At 46.7% G+C, this 20,325-nt stretch overlaps 1 protein-coding gene across 1 annotated transcript in view; it reads left to right on the top strand.

Annotated features, from left to right (window-relative positions):
• Positions 1-20,325, top strand: part of TRPC5 (transient receptor potential cation channel subfamily C member 5) — a 62,092-nt gene that overhangs the window by 38,573 nt on the left and 3,194 nt on the right. Inside the window, exons 6-7 of the mRNA XM_062502630.1 lie at positions 3,874-4,069; positions 19,977-20,183. Of these exons, the coding sequence (XP_062358614.1) occupies positions 3,874-4,069; positions 19,977-20,183 (403 nt within the window). The remainder of the gene's footprint in view (positions 1-3,873; positions 4,070-19,976; positions 20,184-20,325) is intronic.

The raw sequence follows: 20,325 nt of genomic DNA on the forward strand, positions 1-20,325 counted from the left end.
CCTGCAAACAAGCAAAACAAAACTGTTGTCCACCACTTCATGCTAAATTAAATAAAACTTGTCATGATGCCCAATAATTCTCCACCCTCTGTCAGCTGAAGGCTCGGGGTTAAGAAAGGATTTGGGACGTTTTTGCACCATTATCAAAAACAGATGATGGCTGAGACCACGTGGCTTGGTTGGGAGAGGAGAGGTTCCAGCGTTGTCCTGTGGGCTCTCTCCTAAAAGAGATTTGGAATTTTCATGGGACACAGCCCATCCTTCAAGAGCAGCATGGCCTGGTGGACCAGACACGTGCCATTTCCCACTGCAGAGCAGGAACACCACAGGCTTGATTAATTTTCTCCTGAAACCCATCTCTGTCTGGGGGAAGTGGATGGACCTGCACTGTGCTATGAGAAACAGAATTAGAGATTTCAGGCTTCTTAATGTCTCAGTTGCCTCACATGCCCCAGAAATGTGTCGTGCTGCCCTTGCAAAGGAATTAAACAGCAAACACTGTTTCTTGATCTGTGTCCATGTTGATGCAGCAAGCAGAGGGAGGAAAGTTTGGCAAGCACAGTGTGTGTTAAGGGGTAAATTCTGCCTCAGGAAGGGACAAGGCTACAAAATCCAGTACCAAATCCTGCCTTTCTCTGGAGCTATGGTGAATGGATGTGTTCAGTTCTGCATTCTGGTTTGGACCTGCCATCACTGCAAACATGTTTTTTGACAGATTTCATTGTGTCAGGTAAAAAACAACAGCAGGATTTGACTGAAGAAAAAGAGCATTGGGCCAGCAGGAAAAAAAAAAAAAAAAGAACAAAGCAACAAACCAACCATCCTGAAGTCTGTAAGAAGTTGTAATGTCTTGGGAGCTAAATATTATACAAGAAGCACTTAGCACAAAGTCTGTAGATCAACTTAAATACAAATCACAATTTCTGCCACCTTAACATCCATTTAAACCCCCTGCCAAGGGAATGTAGCACAGAAAGGAAATTGAGGGGGCTCAGCCTTTGTGGCAGAGGTTTGTGTAAAACAAAATCACAGTTGGAGGGGATCCATTAGGAGTGAGGTCTCCTGGCAGGGGACAGAACACTCTGCAGGTACTTTTTGTTTGAGGCTCGCGTAAGAAATTTATTTAACGTGTTCTTAAAAGTTTAAATGGTCGTTATTAACACCCCCAGCACAAGCTGACATTTGGCTGGGGAGCAGATGCACAGCATGGGGCAGCGGCTGGGAAGGAGCAGCTGCAGATCCAAAAATTGTATTGGAGGGGGAAGCAAACTGGAGCCACTCCAGCCTGAGCTGGATACCCTGACTTTGCTCATGGTTCATTCCTGATGAAGGAATAAATCTGCAAAGCTTTGGATCAGTGCGCTTTGATTCCCACCAGCATTGCTGGGCTCACACAATGAGTTCTAATTCTGCAAGGGGAGCAGAGAGGACGCCCCTCGTGCGTGTGCAGCTTGTGTCAAGTGTGACACCTATTTACTGGCACATTAGTTCCTATTACTCTCAAAGGGTGTGTTTAACATTTTCATGGTGAGGAAATTTTCTGCATTGCACACACAGATCATGGAAAAGTAATATTCCTTTGTGACAGCAATGAGGGGAAGTAATGAATAATTTAAGGTTTTCTGCTTTGGCCTTGCCATCCCTCAGAAGGCAGAGTGCCTGCTGCTTAGGTAGATGATTGGAAAATATGTTTATAGCTGTGATGCTGGCAACTGAAGGAGGGAGATGAGAGTGAGGAAGAGGAGGAAGGGGTGGAGGAAGTCACACGTCCCTGCCTGCCGTGTCCTTCTCTCTGGAGGGTCACATTGCCATTCCCCCTGGATGCAGGTTCCTGAGGTAGAGGGGCACTTGCTCTCTCTAAGCCACCATGGAGAGTGCTGGAGCTTTGAGAATTCTTTTGTTTGATTGGGATTCAAAATACACTCAGCAGGACATGAGAGCCTCTCAACCACAATTTCCAAAATTCTATTTCTTTATAGCTGCTTCTCCAAAGTAGCGTGAGTCCCCCCTGAAACATGGGCTGTGCAAAGAGGCTGAGGACCTGTCCTGTCACTAAACACTGAGGACACAGCACCTGAGCCTCACTGCTGTGCAGAGCTGCAGGAACCACTTGGTGTCTTTGTCAAGGGCACTACATGCCCACATGTGAACGTGCTGGCTTTAGTCTGGGCCCAAATGACACACCTGGGTAATATTGTGCATCCAGAACAGAGCACTGATCACTTCTAGAACTTCAGTTTAATGATGAGAACCTCTGTCTCTGTTGTGCCTACGGCCCAAGCAGTATTGCTACTGTTAATAGTAAAAATATTATAAATATTTTAAAGGATAGCTAGCACTCCATCAATTCTAGTAAAGAAATGCTTGGCAATCTTTGGTTAATCCTCATTTTACTACCTCGGTTATTTAATGTCTAACTGCCTGAGCTTTGGGAGAAAGTTTTTTTGCTTTATGATTTTGGCCAGTGAAAAACATAAGATACATCCACAAAATATAAACTGAATCCTCATATAAGGCATGGAGATACATGTGAATAAATGCCTGGAGATGATGGGAGAACAGATTTCTGGTATGTCAAATAAAGCATCTGAATTATTCATATTGATTTGTCTAGTAGCTGCATTTGAAAACATCTGCTGACCTCAGGCCAAAATGGAAACTTTTAAACAAGCATATAAATGTCATTTTTGGATGATATAAATGCCATCTTTTGGAAAGCCAAAACAAAGATGCCCAAATAGAGCAATTATTTAGATTGCTGATTACGCATCTGACGTGACTGTGAAAGGTCACTTGTCTGCGGCTGAAGCAAAGAGAGACCTGGGATGATCTCATCAGCTCAGTGGGGTCAGGTCCAGTTCATCTATGGAAAGAAGCCTTCAAAAGAAGAGAAACTCCTGAGCTGAATTAATGTGATGACTCTCTTCCATCTGAGTCATTACTGAGCAGTTGGTTGCAGGGTTCTTCCAGGGACTCTGCCCGTGGTGGGTGGGAGCTGCTGCACCAGCTACTCAGAGCCACCAGAGTTTTGGGCAGGTGTATTCCAAACAAAGCAGAGTTTTGGGCAGGTGTATTCCAAACAAAGCAGAATTTTGGGCAGGTGTATTCCAAACAGAGCAGTGTTTTGGGCAGGTGTATTCCAAACAAAGCAGAGTTTTGGGCAGGTGTATTCCAAACAAAGCAGTGTTTTGGGCAGGTGTATTCCAGACAAAGCAGAATTTTGGGCAGGTGTATTCCAAACAGAGCAGTGTTTTGGGCAGGTGCATTGCAAACACAGCAGAGTTCTGGGCGGGTGCATTGCAAACAGGGCCGCAGCAGCTGAAGCAATTGCAAACTCTCAGCCTGTATTAGAGCAAAAAGTGCAAGTGGTTGTGATTTCTGCCATCTCCCACCTCACGGTGCCTTCTTGGGCACTGTTTAACTGCTGCAGTCACGCTGTACTTGGGGATGGGCTCCCTGAGCATTTATCCTGCAGACATGTTAATGATGCAGGCACTGATTAAGCAGGAGAGTTTATAGATAGCAGCAGCATCGCGGCATGGCAATTTTAATTAAGTGGAATATATTGTGGCTGTTCTTTGCATGTGTGCAGAGTGGGAAAGGGAACCTTGGGTTCCTCGGGGCAGTTATGCTCATTGCATCTCCCAAGGATGTGGACTGGGCTCTTGGACAGACAGCAAATGCTGTTGATGGGACAGCTCTCACTTGCATTGGCTGGCGGGTCACTGTGGCTAAGCACAGGCTGTCCCCAGGGAGGGATAAATGGCTGTGCTGAGTGGCTGCTCTGTGCTGTCTCCCCATATCTCTGTGTTCCCTACATGAAGATAATTTTCCACCTCCCAGCATCAACTAAAAACCTGTCTTTCTTTGCAGTCTTTTCGAGACCCTCCAGTCACTCTTCTGGTCTGTGTTTGGGCTGCTGAATCTCTACGTCACCAACGTGAAAGCCAGACACGAGTTCACGGAATTTGTTGGGGCCACGATGTTTGGGACCTACAACGTCATCTCCCTCGTTGTGCTGCTGAACATGCTCATAGCCATGATGAACAACTCCTACCAGCTCATTGCTGTGAGTTACCTCCTCTTTTTGCTGTTGTTTCTCCCCGTGTGCCTCGTTTGTCTGACTTGCAGCAAGTGGGTCCCTTCTGGGATGCTGGAGATTGCTGTGCCCAGTTTCTGCCAGCGGGTAGTTGGGATTTCTGCTGCCCAGCCTGAATCATGCCTGTGGGGGAGGTTTTGCTCTGTTTGTAAATGCTGGTTAGCTGGAAAAGGCTCACAGGCTGTGATCTGTCCCTGTCTCCTCCTGTGGAATAACCTTGCTGACCACCTTGGGTGTAAAAAGGGAAACCTTCCCACTGCTTCCTGATGTTTGGTTTTAACTTGGGGGGGTGGGTGTTGTGGTATATTTTTTTAATCCTATTTCTGTTTTCTCATGTGAAACTGTGTGTGTCAGGAGCCCAGCCCTGCAATTTCTTTTTCCACAGTCTTCCCACTTGAAATTAGATCATGTCCATCTGTAATACCAGAATCTCCTGGCTGTAAAACCATAATCTGAGATTCCTGAGTAACCCCAGTACAGGGTGGATCTGAGCTGAGGCAGCTCAGGGCTGTAGAGCCCTTATCAAACTGAACTTTCATTTGAATGTTCAAAACCGGTTTCTCCTCTGTAATCTCATTCTGTGTACCCAAAAGCCAATCTGTACCTTGATGATTAAATTTGTCAACAGACTGAAAGCTAAAGCAGCGTGGCTCTGCATTTTAAGGCTCTTAAGGTCAGGAACAGTAAGGAAGGAAGCAAAATCTTGTGTGCACAGTACTTCAGATAAACCAGTGGGCATTTACTCTCCAGCTCTGACCACTAACATGATAGGTTTGGAGACAGGGAGGTGATGAGCTGCTGCATCATCTGGGAACAAAACAGGCGTGGGGGGAGTTGTTTGTGTCCTTGGCTGGTCACTTGGTATAGGGTAGAGGCTTCCTCCTCTGCTTTGGGTGACTCTTGGTTTATTCTAGAAGATAATCCAGAGCAAAAACAGAACCAGCAGCAGTTCTCCTGCTATTTCCATTTCCAGATTCCTGGACAAGGCTCTGAGGAAACGTGTGGGTGAGCTCCTTTCCTGGCTAAAGCAGAGGGGAGTATTGAGTTGTTTTCTTGAACAGGTTCCACAACTGTGGTCGATTATCTGCTAATATAAGTGGCTCCTAAATTCACTTGGTCAAACTGAACACAGACTCATCAAATTGCTGATTGTTTTGGACATCTGATCTTTATCATGGTAAAAAGTATGAGAAAAGCTGGACCACTGACCTTCCAGATGAGCAGAAAAGCAGTTTATCACAAAGGCATCGCTGCTTTATCAGTCTATTTCAATGCTTCGAGTGCTTTCTCTTTGTTCACTGCTACTTCTCACATTCCAGGGAGACTGGGATGAGGGACAGAAAACAAAGATTCTCTCCTTGCCCATTTTCTCCAATTCCCTTTCCTTTATTGTCATCGAATAGCCTTGTCACTAAGACAAAGCCCAAGCCTAAGACTGGGATAAGAATAGCAGTATTTGCTATTCACTGGGCCACTAACCACTCATCATTCTTTCCCCTGAATAATTCCAGTGATGCAATGACACATTACACACAATCCCACATGAATTAGAGGGACCCATCATAACAATTAACTGAAGTGAAGGGTCCAGAGAGGGCTGTTGTGTTAATGGTTTTGTGTCTGGAGCAGCTGGGAGCTGGACTGGCCCCATCAGAAAACCTGCCCTTGACACACCCGGGGGTAGAGCACTGAACCCTCCAGATAACCCAGCCAGCAGCGTGAGCCTCTGCTCAGGAAAATGGCACTGGAAATGCTACAGGAGATTTCCTTGTCACTTAAACTGTGTCACTGCAGCTGGACCGAGAGCAGTGACATTTCCTGGCAGTCACTTCCAATCCAATGTCTCCTTGGAAGCTTCATTCCTGCATGCCTTCTCTCGGGGACAAATTTCCTTCATGTGTCTTCTAAGGGTGAACATCAATTAATCTCTCCTCCGAGGAAAACAAGTCGTTAATAAATGTTGAGCTTTACAAATGTGGGTCGTTAATTAACCTCCAGTAATCAGGTTCACCCCCTGCTGAATCAGGCTGGGTGCTAGACTGGGCATTTCTTCTTTCTGGTATTTATATGATATTGGATACACATGGAATGACAGCGTTCCAGGGGGAGGGAGGGGAAAGGAATCCTTGGGGTGGGCTGGGGGTCTTTTTCTGAGGACATCTTCATTAATCCTGTTTGTTAATGAGCCCCAGGCACTGCTGCAGTGCAAACAGGCTTTCTCCCCTCCTCACCTGCAGGGACAAATGCACTTATTGCATTCGTAGCAGTTACTCTTCAGGTCAGCTTTTCTCCCGTGCTCGCACTGAGTTTGTGCTGTGAGGTTTGAGAAAGGAGAATCTGAACTGCTCTGCCTTGGCCCTCCTTTGTGTCTGCCCAGTCTAGGGATTAGGGCTTGGTGCTTAATTAGGCACTGCAGGCACACAGCACGAAAACACCTTGTCTGTGGAAGGCAGAGCAAGGCAAGCTAAGAGTTAAACCTCTGCTTCAAGTGGTTCTTGTCTCTAAGAAGGAAGAACTTTTCTGCCATAACTTTGTTGTTTTTTTCTTCAGCTATTTCAAACTTCAATAAATACATACTTCCAGGAGTGCCCTGAAGCAGTTTCAATATCGATTATTTTCAGACAGCCCATTTTTCTATTTTGCCACACCATAGTTTGGTTATGGCAGACACCATCTTTCACCAAGAAAGCAAACAAAATTCAAATGCAATCCCCCAGATTTCCATACCTTCTGCGCTGTTTCAATATGGGAAGAACACAATTTTATATAAAAGCAGAACAGGATGCAATGGGATATTATGCACTGCCAGCTCCCTCATCTCAATACCTTCCCAGACGTGGCAGAAATACCATCACCCAAGGATGGAAAGAGGAATTTGTCACAATCACAAGGGGAAGGACAAGGGAATGATGCGAGAGTAGCCAGGTGGCTCCATCATTTGTAAGTGGCAGAAAGTAACTGAGTGGGTGATGAGGACATTTTATGTGATGGGCTGTTTCTCATCAGAACCACTCACTGCACCTGAAGTCATACAATCCTCCTGCCAGTTGCTAATTTTTTCAAAATAAGTGGGATAGTTGGTGTTCCCCTGGGTGCAGGTGCATTTTGGTCCTAGGGGTGCCCTTGGGTGCAGGTACAGCTTGCAGGGAATTAATGTATATTTTCTGAATGCCTGTTCCTTGTGGCCACACCTGTGATATTCTGGGGAGTCAGGCAAGAATTAGTCACTGGAACTGCACCAACAGTTCTGACTCTGCAGCAGCAGGAGCAATATCAGTGGAAGAACAGCAACCAAGAGCTGTGCAGGATGAACACCACGGGCTGTGAGCTGGTGGTCAGAGCTGCAGGTGAGCCAGGGTGATAAATGGAGCACAGCAGCTCTGCAGCACGACCCACCACCAGCACATTCAAGAGAGATGTGAGCCCTCACAGCTTTCAGATGTTCTAGGACAGAAGTACCAAGATGATTAATACCTCAGGGATTACTGACACCAAAGTGAGCCTGAGAAAAATTCTCTCTGACTCCCAGGTGTGAAGGTGTTGCAGCCTCAAGTGTGTAATGCAGTGTCCGCGTGTGATGTTGGAATAATGACTCCAGCAGCGAGTATAAAAGTTACAGAATTGTTCTGTATATTGCATTTTGTATCCTCCTGTTGCTTGGTATGTCTGTTATTTCGAGCTAGCTCATCTCAGACAGCTGCTCCTGCAAAAGAATTCAGTTTTTAAAAAAATTTAAAAAATAACATATATATATATCTATATATATATATATCTAAGTGTGTCTCTGAGAGTAGTGTATGTCTAATTTGGAATTTAGCTGACAGTGTTTATGATGGAGGAATCAGGGCACAGGGCACCAAACTCAGGGCACAGTTTTAGATGATGAAAGTTAAAATGGAGTGGATTACCACAAGTAGTTAAGGACAAGAATGAAGAAAATAAATATTTTGCATAGCAAAACAAAAGCTGTACACTAAACAGAAATGGCATGTGCAGCTAAAAAAATAAAATTTGACTATAAGTATAGGGATATTAGATGTGGAATTTTCTCAATTTTTGCAGACTAGAGAGCTGAAAAATTAAGGCACAGAGAAACATAAAGATTTTTCAGCTCCCTATTACATTGTTTCCAAGATAAATTTGGATTTCCCCCAGGTGGCAGTTTCAAAATTTTTTTCATCTGCAAAGCACAGGGATTCCTCCACTTTTCTGCACCAGTTGAACTCCCTCAGCACCATGGCAGTAATTGCTACCCAGTTTAATTCACAACACCAGCAGAAATTCTCTTCCCCGCTGTGATTTGTGACCCTTAGGACTGTCAGAAAATGTTCCTCTGCTTGCATGACCTGCACAGTTATTACCTGGTGGTTTTGCTAAGGAGGAATTTTCTGAATCAATAAACTTGCTTTGAAATACAACAGCTGCCCAGTCCCTGCATGTGGCAGATTTTGGGGTGGTGGGTGTTCCCCTATAGAGATAAGGCCAGCTCCTAAATCTGGACTCAGAACTAAGCTCTTGTAAAGCATCAGGAAATGTTCATCTCACCAGGCCCATTTCAGTACCATTAATTTGAATTTCTTAGAAATTAAGCCGTCGGTGGTTTTGAACTCTGTAATACAGCAGGAAATGAAATTATGCTCTTGTTGTGCTGCCAATACAAGCTGGGATTAATATTTCTTGAAGCTTTTTATGGTACAGCGAAACAAGTAGGTTCTGGAAAGAGGACAGAACGACTTTTCCTTAATTTGCCAGCTGAGTGAAATACCCCCTCTCTGTCCCTCAGTTTTGTGGTCCTAAGAGCCTCCTGCTGACCAAGACACACATCTGCTGGTCACTGCCCAGGTGACACACTCACACTTTTCCTTTATTCTGTAGCACAACTGTAATTACTCAGATCTCAATTACTGCAGTTCTAAAACTCATCCATGGCATCAGCAGTAGTTAATTGAAATGGGAAATCCTCCTGCACTTAGTGCCTTACAGGCAGATAGGACAAGTGGGAATGGCTTGAGCTAAAAGAGGGTGGATTTAGGTCAGACATGAGGAAGAAATCCTTCCCTGGGAGGGTGGGGAGCACAGGGTGCCCAGAGCAGCTGTGCCTGTCCCTGGATCCCTGGAAGTGTCCAGGGCCAGGTTGGGTGGAGCTTGGAGCAACCTGGGATAGTGGAAAGTCCCTCCCAACCCAACCAACCCAACCCAACCCAGCCAAACCCAGCCCAACCCAACCCAACCCAGCCAAACCCAACGCAACCCAACCCAACCCAGCCAAACCCAACCCAACGCAACCCAACCCAACCCAACCCAACCTAACCCAATGCAACCCAACCCAACGCAACACAACGCAACCCAACCCAACCTAACCCAATGCAACCCAACCCAACGCAGCCCAACCCAACGCAACCCAACCCAACCCAATGCAACCCAACCCAATGCAACCCAACCCATTCCATGATTCCATGACTTTTGTTCCATTTCCCCATGGAGTGCAATCCATCCCCACTCCCTGTTCCCTCCTGAGGAGCTGTAACCCACCTCTGGAGCAGTGGGATTCACTCCCAAGGTTCAGTGCCCTCTCTGGACCTTGTGACTGGATGTGGGGGGACTCCCAGCAGATTTTTATTGGAAAGTGAAGGGAAATATGTTGCAGCAGTGTTGGGATGCTCCCGTACAGCCAGAGGCCTGGGTATGAAATTAGCCCTTGAGCCTCGCTCCAGACTGGCAGGCAGTTTAATTGCTTTTTGTTAGCAAGCTAAAGGATTAATTTGAAGGTGTAGAACTGTTTGTCTTTTTGCTGGCTTTGGCCTAATTACATGTAACCCATGGACTCGAATCACATTGTTAATATTCATCTGGTGTTTGCAGAGCCTCTAAATAGAGGCACTCGATGTGCTCCAGCTTCACTTGCTGCATCTTCTGTTCTTAGACCAGACAAAGCTCATTCTCCTTCCTAGGATCCAATCCTGCCACTCCTGGGAGTACTGTCAGCACAATCAGGAGGTTCAGCCTTTCTGCTGCTTTTCATCTTTGAAACCACAGGTGTCTATGTGTCTCTGGGAACCACCATGGCCAAACCATTTTGGGCCTTATTCAGGGCAGATTAAGTAAAAAAAAAAAAAAAAAAAAAAAAGAGCTTGCAGTCTGTAGATGAGCCCTGGCTGATATAAGATATTCCAGGGAGTTTGCTGGCACTTATTTCTGGAATTTTCAGGGCTGGGCTCTGGGGTTTTTCGGTGTAGTTAACACCCCAGTGGCCTGCCTGACAGGTCAATAACTCTCTGCCCATTACGTGTGAGCAGCACAGCAAGGTTTGCTCTTGCTGTGTGATAGAAGTTGAAGTGTCCAGATGGAACCACATAGGTTGCAGCCCCCTGCATTATCCCATCTTTTATTTAGGCCTGACAAGCTCAATTAGCATTATCTTGTGCCTCTGCATCAAGGGGACTCATGTTAGAAAAGCAGGAGAAAAGAGGAAAAGTGAAAGATAAAGCAAGAATATTACTGAGGAAAAAGAAGTGAAATACTAAAAGGGATTTATCTGGGAATAACATTCCCCTGGTGCTGAACAATGGAAACAGCTATATTACTAAGAATTCTCTGAAATACAACTTTTTAAACACCAGTGCTTCACAGATTTCCTTTTCAACATGATGCAATCTTGCAAATAAGTTGATGGTGATCACATAGGTGAAAAAGGATGCACACAAGCACTCCTAATTAAATGGGGATATGATTAATAACCTGGATGCTTTAGCTCCTTGTCTGTTACTGTTTGCTGCTCCTGTTCCCTGTAGCCTCTCAGCTACACCCCCTGTTTTTTGGGGGAGAAAACAGGGACTTCTCTCCTGATTTAGTGCTATCTGCAGAGCTCAAGGTTCACTTACAGACTTGAGCAATGTCCTACATTTATAATCTGTCCCTTTCCTTCGGCTCAAGGATGTATTTAAATGGTCAGCACATAGGATTTTTTAAATTTTTGAGCAATTACTCAATTTTTTGGCAGCTAAGCTCAGGCACTGCATGTAAGTGGCTGTGCAAGCAGGCTGCCTTCCAGAGGTGTTGGGCACCTGCTGCTCCCTCTGGTGCTGTGACCTTTACAGGCTCAGTAAAACACGTAATCCAGCTCCACTCCTCTGCTGAGGAAAGGCAATTTATGGTCAGTCATAAAAGAGCAGAGCACTGAAGCATTTTGGTGCCTGGATACATGCACAGAGTCGTGTTCCTTCGAGGAGCAGGGAGTGAGGAACAGCAGCCTTGCTCCCAGCTGACTGATTCTGAGGAGCTAAGGGAATTCTGAGGAGATTTGGGGAGGTGAAGCCTGGCACCTCCAGAACCCCCTGCAAGCCCCACAGGCTGCTGCAGCCCAGTTTCAGAGTGTTCTGCTCCAGTCCTCAGCAGGACACCGTGACTCACAGGCTGGTTTTTGTGCTCTCCCCATGGCTTCAGGCACACGTGGTGGATGGTTTGGTCATGGTTTTTCCTTCCCCTTTGAAAACACACCTGCAGCATCTCAGCTGGAGGAGGCAAGGTCAAACCAAGTGCTTTGCACATGGAGTGGAAAGTGATGAATTCTGCAGTGCTCTTTCCTTTCAGGCAAGTTTATGCCAGAGAATCATTCTGGCAGAGAATCCAAGGTTCCCATCCACCTGCAGTAGGTGGCCTGGACTGACAGATTGAGCACCCTAAAGCCAGGAGAGAGAACTGAGTTTGATTCCTAAGTGTTAGGAGTGGTTGCTCAGAGAGGAGCAGGCACTCTCTTGAGCCCAGCAGTATTCCAAGTGTAATTCAGATATTAAACCTTTAGCAATGCTAACTTTGTGGGCTCTTAGAATGGCTTGGGTTGGTTTTGAAGATCAAATCCCAGCTTGACTGGCTATGCAGAAAAAAAAATCAAAGACAATATTCTGGAAATAGGACAAGTAGAAATGAGGCTAAGTTTGATTATTTTTTGCCTTAACACTAACAGAGTTACCAGCACTCCAACACTTTGGGTCAGCCATGCCTGCTCAGCCCTCCAGTTCTCCAGGGCATGTGTGAGTTACTTGATTTTGACCTGGCTGGAGGTAGTTAACATTATCGGCACAGATGCCCCTTATCTCTCTGACCTTCAGCATGAAAAGAGGCTTTATCAGGCAGTGATGGAGGAGAGAGAATGGATGGCAGGAAGAACAAAGCCTTGGTGATATCTTCCTCATTGTTTCTTCCTGCTGAGGCTTTTAGAGAGCTGTTTCTCTGCATGACCTTCCCACTGCTCCGATTTATTAGACTATTAAAATAAAAACTGAACTTAACTGCAATATGACTGCAGAAACAAAAAGGTGTCAGTTCCCATAATTTAACTGCACTAAAACCAGCACAATCCCCAGTTCTCTGTTTTATCCAATATAATATTCCCTGGCCTTCTCATTAGCTATCGTTATTTCCATCCAAGATGCTGGTGGGAGATGAAAAGTATTTGATATATATCCATATATGTATACATAACCCAAATACATTGTGGAATGCAGCGCATTGCAGGCCATAATAAAAAATTTAATTATGAATATCTTCTGCACATGGAAGTTATAAATAGCAGAGATGCTAAAGCATGCATTTTCTAAGTACAAACAAACTGATTCCCCGTGGCTGGGAGAAGCAGCCAAAGTTCTGGGCAGGGGTGGCCAGTGCCACAGCTCCTGTGACAGATCTGCTGGGCTGTCACCCAGGAGGGAAGGTCCCTGCTCTCTGCCTGACCTGGCATATTCAGAAGCCACTTGTGGTTTTCTTTTCCATTGCAACCAACCCCATTTCCATAATTCCTGAGCCTCTTTGGCTGTGCTCCAGAGATGGAGTCCTGTATCCAGCTTAGAACAAAATGCAGGTCCTGTGCTGTGTGTCTTGTTGATATTGCACTGGCCATTCCCAAGTGGGAGACCTTGGACACTGCAAAATTCAGGAAATTTTTCCTGACTTCCTCCATCACAGTGTGTTCTTTGATGGGCTCTGCCATGAGGGATCTTCCCCCAGCTTTCAGGTTTTTAAGACTCACAGTCCCTATGATGGCTTATCTGCTATATAAAACTTCTGATTTGAGTTTTTTTTTCTCCCCTGTGCTTTGTTTGCTTTCCTCACCTAAAAGCCTTGCTGCCTTTTGCCAGACAAGGGTGGGTCTTGCCTGAAGTCACTTACCTGCGTCCTGGTCCAAGAATTCATTTTCCTGGTTTCCCAGTGAAAACCAGGAAACCTGTTTTCTTGAGTAATTTTTGAGTAATTCCTCAGGACCCTGCCTATGCCCATGCTCCTTCCCTGTGCTGGAGCCAAAATGCCCCTGTGTCCCTCTTGGAGCTGCATCCCGGGGAGCTGCTCTCCCTTCCCACCCACCTGCCCTGCCTGCTGCTGCAGGAGGTGCTCCAGGTGTGTTTTCCCTTTTTTTCCTCTGTCCCAGGGCACTGCCACAGCTCCTCCTCACAGCCACTGCAGCTGCTGCCCAGGACTTTGCCTTATGCCCGTCAGTACTTTTCATCTCTTCTCTGGCTGTCTCATCCCTTAAGTGTTCTAATTGCTTTTCCTAATGCTAGATTGTCCCCCTTTAGTAATTTTTCTTGTATTATTTTTGAGATTGATCCTATTAAGTTTTTACCCTTCAGCATGTCATCCCCAGCTTTGAAAGCAGAATCATTTGTTGCCAACTGCAGCTGAATTACCTATGCATTAATTGACTTTGTAGCTTCCTGATTTTCTCACAGACTTTTTTCTTTCTATGACATCTTTTTCTTTGAAAAATGTTAAGTACCATTTATGTCAAATAGCCTTGGATTTTTGCTGCTTGCTTCTCTGAGCTTGTCACCAAACCCCCGAGCTCTGCTGATGTTATTTCCAGTTTGCGTGACACATATTACAAAATTAACAGCTCTGAAACAGCATGAGAGTTGCCTGTGTGGAGTTCTGTAAAGATTAAGTTTCTCCTGACCCTCTTTTTGCAGTGTTTTCTGTCCAGGACACACAAGGGCATCTTTCTTGTGCTAGCCTGCTTGAAAGCCAGCCCTGATACATTTTCTGTGCTGTTTCTTGCTCTGGGTTTAGCACAGAGCAATAAAGAGGCACGTGGACAGAGAAATACATTAAATAGAGTCTAATGACTTCTCCCAGGCTTTGCAGCAGTGCTAATTGCACAGCAAAAAAAGGCACCTTTGAAGTGCCTGTGCCTCTCAGGCAGCCTGCCTCCCTTACTCAGTAGCCTGCAAGGTAAATGTTACATCTCCTACTTCCTTCCTAGAGAACAGTACAGCTTGGGCACATCCCAATCCTGTGGGGCTGCTGGTGGCTCTTCCTGGGGTGGGAGAGCTGCTCCTGCTGCAGAAATCCCTCCAGCTCCTGCCAGCATTCCTGGCACAACTGGAAAGCTTCCCATCCCTCCTTCAGAGACACTGAGCCCCAGCCAGACAGCCTGGTCCCCAGGGCATTGTCACAGCCATCTATATCTGCATCTGACAGGCAGCAGCCTGATTTCCAGCTTAGCCCAGTGCCTGTTGTGTAATAAAGCACAAGAAAGGCACACACAGCCCTTTTCATGCCAGCCAGAGTGATGCTGGAGATCTTTATAGGTTATTCTTTTCCAAGTGGGTGTGGGGGGGATTTGCATCCCAGGAGCTTCCCAGAGGAAGGGGCAGGAGTCCTTGGGCACCTCTGCATGGTACAGAGAAGCTGGAGCAACTGATTATTCTGGGATTTTTTTGAGAGTGGAAAAGTTTGAGGATCTCAGCATGCCTGGCTGCTGAGCATCACCATCACCCCAGCATTAGGTTTTGTACAATCACAGAATGGTTTGGGTTGGTAGGGACCTTCTAGATCATCTTATTCCACCCCCTGCCATGGGCAGGGACACCTTTCCCCTATCTCAGGGTGCTCCAAATCCCGTCCAGCCTGTCCTGGGACACTTCCAGGGATCCAGGAGCAGCCACAGCTTGTCTGGGCACCCTGTGCCAGTGCCTGCCCATCCTCACAATAAAGGACTTTGTGCTAATACCTGCCCCTGCCCCTGAGAGCTGAGGGTTTGAAGCACGGCTCTGCACCAGCCTGATCCAGAGCAGACCTCTGAGTGCCCCAGCTGAGTGCAGGACACCTACCAAATCCACAGATCCTACCAGATCCACAAATCCAAATCCACGGCCAGAATCCACCTCAGCCCTGAGCCAACCAAAGCTCCCCAGGGCTTCCAGGGCTATTAAGAACTTAAGAGCCAGGAGATGGGACTCCGATCCCACAGGCTTTTCATGGGATGAGCTTCAGCTCCTGTGTGCTAAGAGAAATTCACAGTGATTCCCTCCACCAGCTTCCCAGCCACGAGGGAGCTGGAATACTGAGCTCATGGAGAGGTTAAGGAACCTGGAGGCTGTGGCAGTGGTAACCACCTCATGCAAAAAGCTGCCAGCATCTTCTCCTGCTGGGTCTGTGCTGGCTGGGTCAGGACTCACTGCTGTCGTTGGCAAAGTGTGATCCAACCCAACAGGAGAGGGTGATGGAAATCTTTATAGAAAACATCTCACAAACTGTAAACAACACATTTCCTACACAGAGATAAGGACAGAGATTAACGCCTGGAATATCCTGGATAATTAGTGTAGCAGGTAATCATTTAAAATCTGGCACATCTGTGAATACATCACTTTGACCGAACTAGAAAATATTTGCAACTGCTACAGTGAAATGGCTTCAGCCATCCCACAGGGAAATCTTTGTGGGAGATTAATTCTCACTTCAAATGGCAGAGATTTGCAAGAGGATTATGTGGCCAGGATGACACATTCTCATTGTGATAGGAAGTGAGACAGGTTTTTTTCCCTCACAGCAAAGCGGAGTGCTGGTTTCTTTGAGTTCATGTATTCTTTGAGCTTGAGGGCTCGGCCCTCTTAAGTGTGGAGTATTTGATAGCTGAAACACTGAACAGTGCTTGAAAGAAAATGGTGACAAGAACAAGAGAGAGAGAGACAGAAGCTCTCAAAGAGAGGACATTGAAATCCCAACTTAGATTAAAATTCCTGAAGCATCAAGGTCATGCTGGCAAAGCGAGTGAATGTGGGGTTTTAGCTTATTATAAATGTTACCAAAGAGCTGTCATCTAAGAGCACTGCATGAGACAGCACGGGTCTGGGAGCATCCTGTACTAACTGCTCAGACTCAGGCAGCTCCCAAAAATGTGTCTCTTGCCCAGGGGCCAGCAGTCACTGGGGAAACACCCCAAACCTGGAGCACGCCTGGTGGGGCCACATTCCCAGCCAGTGATGTCCTGGCTGTAAGTTCCAGGTGCTCCAGGTTTGAACTGGGTGCAGAACAGATGCTGAAGTGGTTTATTTGGTGCTCAGCACAGGGAGGAGAGTTCAGGGAGCTGTAGCTTTGGGTGAGGATTTTATTGCATTACAGCACTAAGGAGAGCTCTGACCAAGAAAATGGTGGTTTCCTGGCACACAAAGACATTGTCAGTAAAACCGAAGTGTCTCTTTGCTATATATTTCCAACACAAAACTGCTGCCAGGAGCTCTCATCTGATTTGCTCACGTTCACTAAACATAAAGGTGAATAACTGAGACAGGCTGAGTTTGTAAACCCTGGGGAATTTGCAGCAACAGAGCAGAGAAGGGAAGAAAAGGAACTTTGTGCTTTGTACAGAGGGTCCAGTCTGTCTTTTAAGAGAGTTTGCAGTGCACCTGTTGACTGAGACAGCAGAAGTAGAAATACAGGTGGGGCGAAGCCAGCATCCCCCAGCCTCACCCACAGACACTCCCAGACCAGCAGGGATTTGTTCACACCAGCCTCAAAACTTCCTCAGGGAAAAGTCTTGCTAAACTTCACAGCACTCAGCTCCTAGGAAAGCCCAGGTAGGCACAGAATCCAGAATGGTTTGGGTTGAGATCACCTTTGCCAACCTTCTGCCATGGGCAGGGACACCTTCCATGAGACCAGGTTGCTCCAAGCCCTGCCCAGCCTGGCCTGGGACACTTCCAGGGATGAAGTGTCCCACCCAACTGTTTTAAAATGAAAGAACAAAAGGTGAAAAAAAACCCCAAAAAACACACAGCTTTGTACAGAAAAGCTTTTTAAGCCTTTGCATTCCTTTCCCAGAAACAAATTTGCAATCCCCAAGGTAGAGATTTGCCTTACCTTCCTCTTCAAACAGCATCCAACATCCACTGCCAAACTGCATCTTCCCAGGACGTGCCCTTTTGTGATGTGCTGGAGGAAACTGCTGCCAAATCATCACTCCTGATCCCACACTGACACTGGGCCTTTAATGGACTTTTGTAGAGGGGAGGGGTGGATTTATCACAGAATATCCCAGAATATGCTGAGTTGGAAGGGAGCACATTCACACCTACTCCAAGCTTTGCATTGACAAGGAACTTAAAACACACATCTGCTTGGGTTCCTGCCATGCCAGAGCTCCCAGCTGCCCCAGGTAGTGCTGCCAGGTGTTTGGAGCTCCTGCTCGACCCCAGCAGGGCTGTGTAATTCAGCCCTGGGCTCATGCACCTCTTCCTTCCCTTTCACAATGCTGTAGATGCTCAATCCAGCAGCATGCAGCTGCCACTGGGCTTTTCCTGGCAGTGAGCAGGGGAGGTTTAGCTTGGATGTCAGGAAAATTTACTTTTCCTGAAGAACTGTCCAGCACTGGCACAGCACAGGCTGCCCAGGGCAATTGCCATCCCTGGAGGGTTTTAAAAGGGGTGTGAATGTGGGATTGGGAACAGGGGTTAATGGTAGCCCTGGGGAATGGTAGGAATCGATGATCCTAGAGGGGTTTTCCATGATAAATGATTCTGTATCCAAGTGAAGCACAGAAAATGCTTCTCTGGGGAGGGATGTGCTCTCCTCTCTCCGTGGTCCCTCTGGGCTCACCTGGCCTGCAGTGCCCATCCTTCCTCTTGTTTCAACTCAAGCTGCCCAGGCCCGGAAAGGCTCAGGTGGGAAGATGGGCATGAGGGAGCTTTCAGGTGTGGGCAGGGAGCAGCTAGCCCTGCTTCTGGAAGGGCTGAGGCAGCTCTGCCTCTCGCTGGGAGCAGCTGACATGCAGGAGTTGTCCTGTGAGCTGGCAGGTAGAGAAAAATGAACTAAAAATGAGCAGGAGTTGTTCTTTTTTAATAGTGGCAGTTGCTTCTACTGCTACAAAGCTGGTTTTTTTTGTTTTTTTTTACCACCCAGGACTTGATTTCCAGCAGCACCAACTCGTGATACTTCACAGCAATGCTGCAGTTTGCCTGTTTATGGGGTCTGCTGGTGTGTGAGGAAAAAGGGGCACGACAGGCTGCACCTCTGAGTCTCCCCATGCCTTGCAAAGAGCCCCCAGAGTGGTAAACTGGCCGGGGACTGTGATGTTCTGGGCTGGTTCAGACCATCTGAGAGATTAATGTGCTCCTGGGCCACTGAGGCAGTCGTTCTAAATCCAGGGCTGCACATAATTTGAATACATTACCAAAATGGAGTTCAGCTGCACTTCACTGTCAAAATGTGAGCATATTTTACCCGTGTCAGGGCGCTGGAGCATGGCCAGAGAGCCAGTGTAGTAATTTTTTGGGCATGATGTTCAGCCATATTTTATTAAACTCCCTGTTCTACACTTCAGTGCCTGCCTGCAAGAGCTGCAGCCCAGCACCCCTCGCTCAATAAACTGCTTGTTCCAACCTCGCTGAAATCTCCTTGGAAAATTAAAGTCCTGCATTGCCCTTCTCTTCCCTCCTCGTGCTGTTCCTTAGCCTGAATCATCGTGGCTTTGGTTTAATCTCGTGTCAGACGCTGTTCATGCAAATGCCGAGCGGCTGAAATGTCACAACCGTCAGCCCAGCCCTGTCCTCTGCAGTGGTGACAACACAACGTGCACCATTTCAGCTCAGTGCACTGCTGTAAGCTGTGTTCAGCACAAATTATTTCCCTCCCTTTTCTGTCTGATGTCAGAATTCCTGCAGAACGTATGAACAGTGGCATTTTTTTCAACTTTAAAACTAGCACAAAGCAGCACGAGATCTGTTCTGGGTCTCTGCAGCATCTCTGGCTGCAGGGAGCTGCCTCTGCCCTGATGTTGGAGGGAATATGCACTGTGTTACTGGGTTGGCTGCATCATCATTAAAAATTGACTAAATTGCAGAGAGTGCTCCCCAAACCCAGCTGTTCTGAAGTCTGTAAGGTCAGTCTCTGCCATAACCCAGCATTCCTTTCCTGGAATGTGTGGACCCTGTGTCTATCTGTGCAGCTGTAAAATGATGGTGTTAACTTCCCACCTCCACTTTGTTGGGATGAAAAACAATAGGGCACAGCAAGCCATCATGGTGATAATATAAATGCAAAAAACCCCACCAACCTGAGAGTAAAATATCTCCTGGCTTCTGTAAGGATAATGCAGAGGCAAGATGTAAAATACGGCACACATAAAATGTGTCATTTCCTTATAAGAGCAGAATTAATGGAGGCTATAAAAAACAAATCAAAAACCACTACGGAAGACCTTTTTCCCAGGGAAGAATATGAGAATTCATTGGATTTGGACATGAGGAACAGTGGTTTGTGGTAATAAAAGTGCTAGCAAAAAGCAAAATAAGAAATGTGTTTTCTTGCTTCTTGCATTGGTGAACTAATAAGCCCAAGTTCTTAAGGACAAAGCTGGCCTCTAGCACATGGAATTCTCCTTGCTGGGTATTGCTCTCCTCTCATTTCTCAGTGCTGGGTATTTATCTCACTCCAGCTGCATTTCACGCCAATTTTTTTACGCCCACCCTCAGCAAGGGAGATGTAAGGAGTGACACTGCTCTGCCTGCAGCTAGAGAAATCCCTCATTGCTCACACCTCCCCTCCTCAGCCTGGCTCTGGGATCACCTGCCTGCAGCTGCTGATGGTCTCTGCCCTTCTCTCCCAGGACCATGCGGATATCGAGTGGAAGTTTGCACGGACGAAGCTCTGGATGAGTTACTTTGATGAAGGTGCCACTCTGCCCCCTCCTTTTAACATTGTCCCCAGCCCCAAGTCGGTCTGGTACCTCTGCAAGTGGATCCACAACCAGCTGTGCCCAGGTGACGACTCTGACAATGAACAGAAGAGGCACGAAAACCTCAAAACATTCACAGTAAGGAGCTCACTTGTTTCTGGAGGGTGTTGGGGAATATTCAGGGTTGTGAGGGATCAGCAGAGGGTTGCTGGATCATAACTTGCTCAGAGCCAGCAGGAGTTCTAAAGACAGGACCAGACAGGTGACACCCCTGTGCCTT

The sequence above is a fragment of the Cinclus cinclus genome, chromosome 15, assembly GCF_963662255.1.
Source record: "Cinclus cinclus chromosome 15, bCinCin1.1, whole genome shotgun sequence".
NCBI classification, from domain to species: Eukaryota; Metazoa; Chordata; class Aves; order Passeriformes; family Cinclidae; genus Cinclus; species Cinclus cinclus.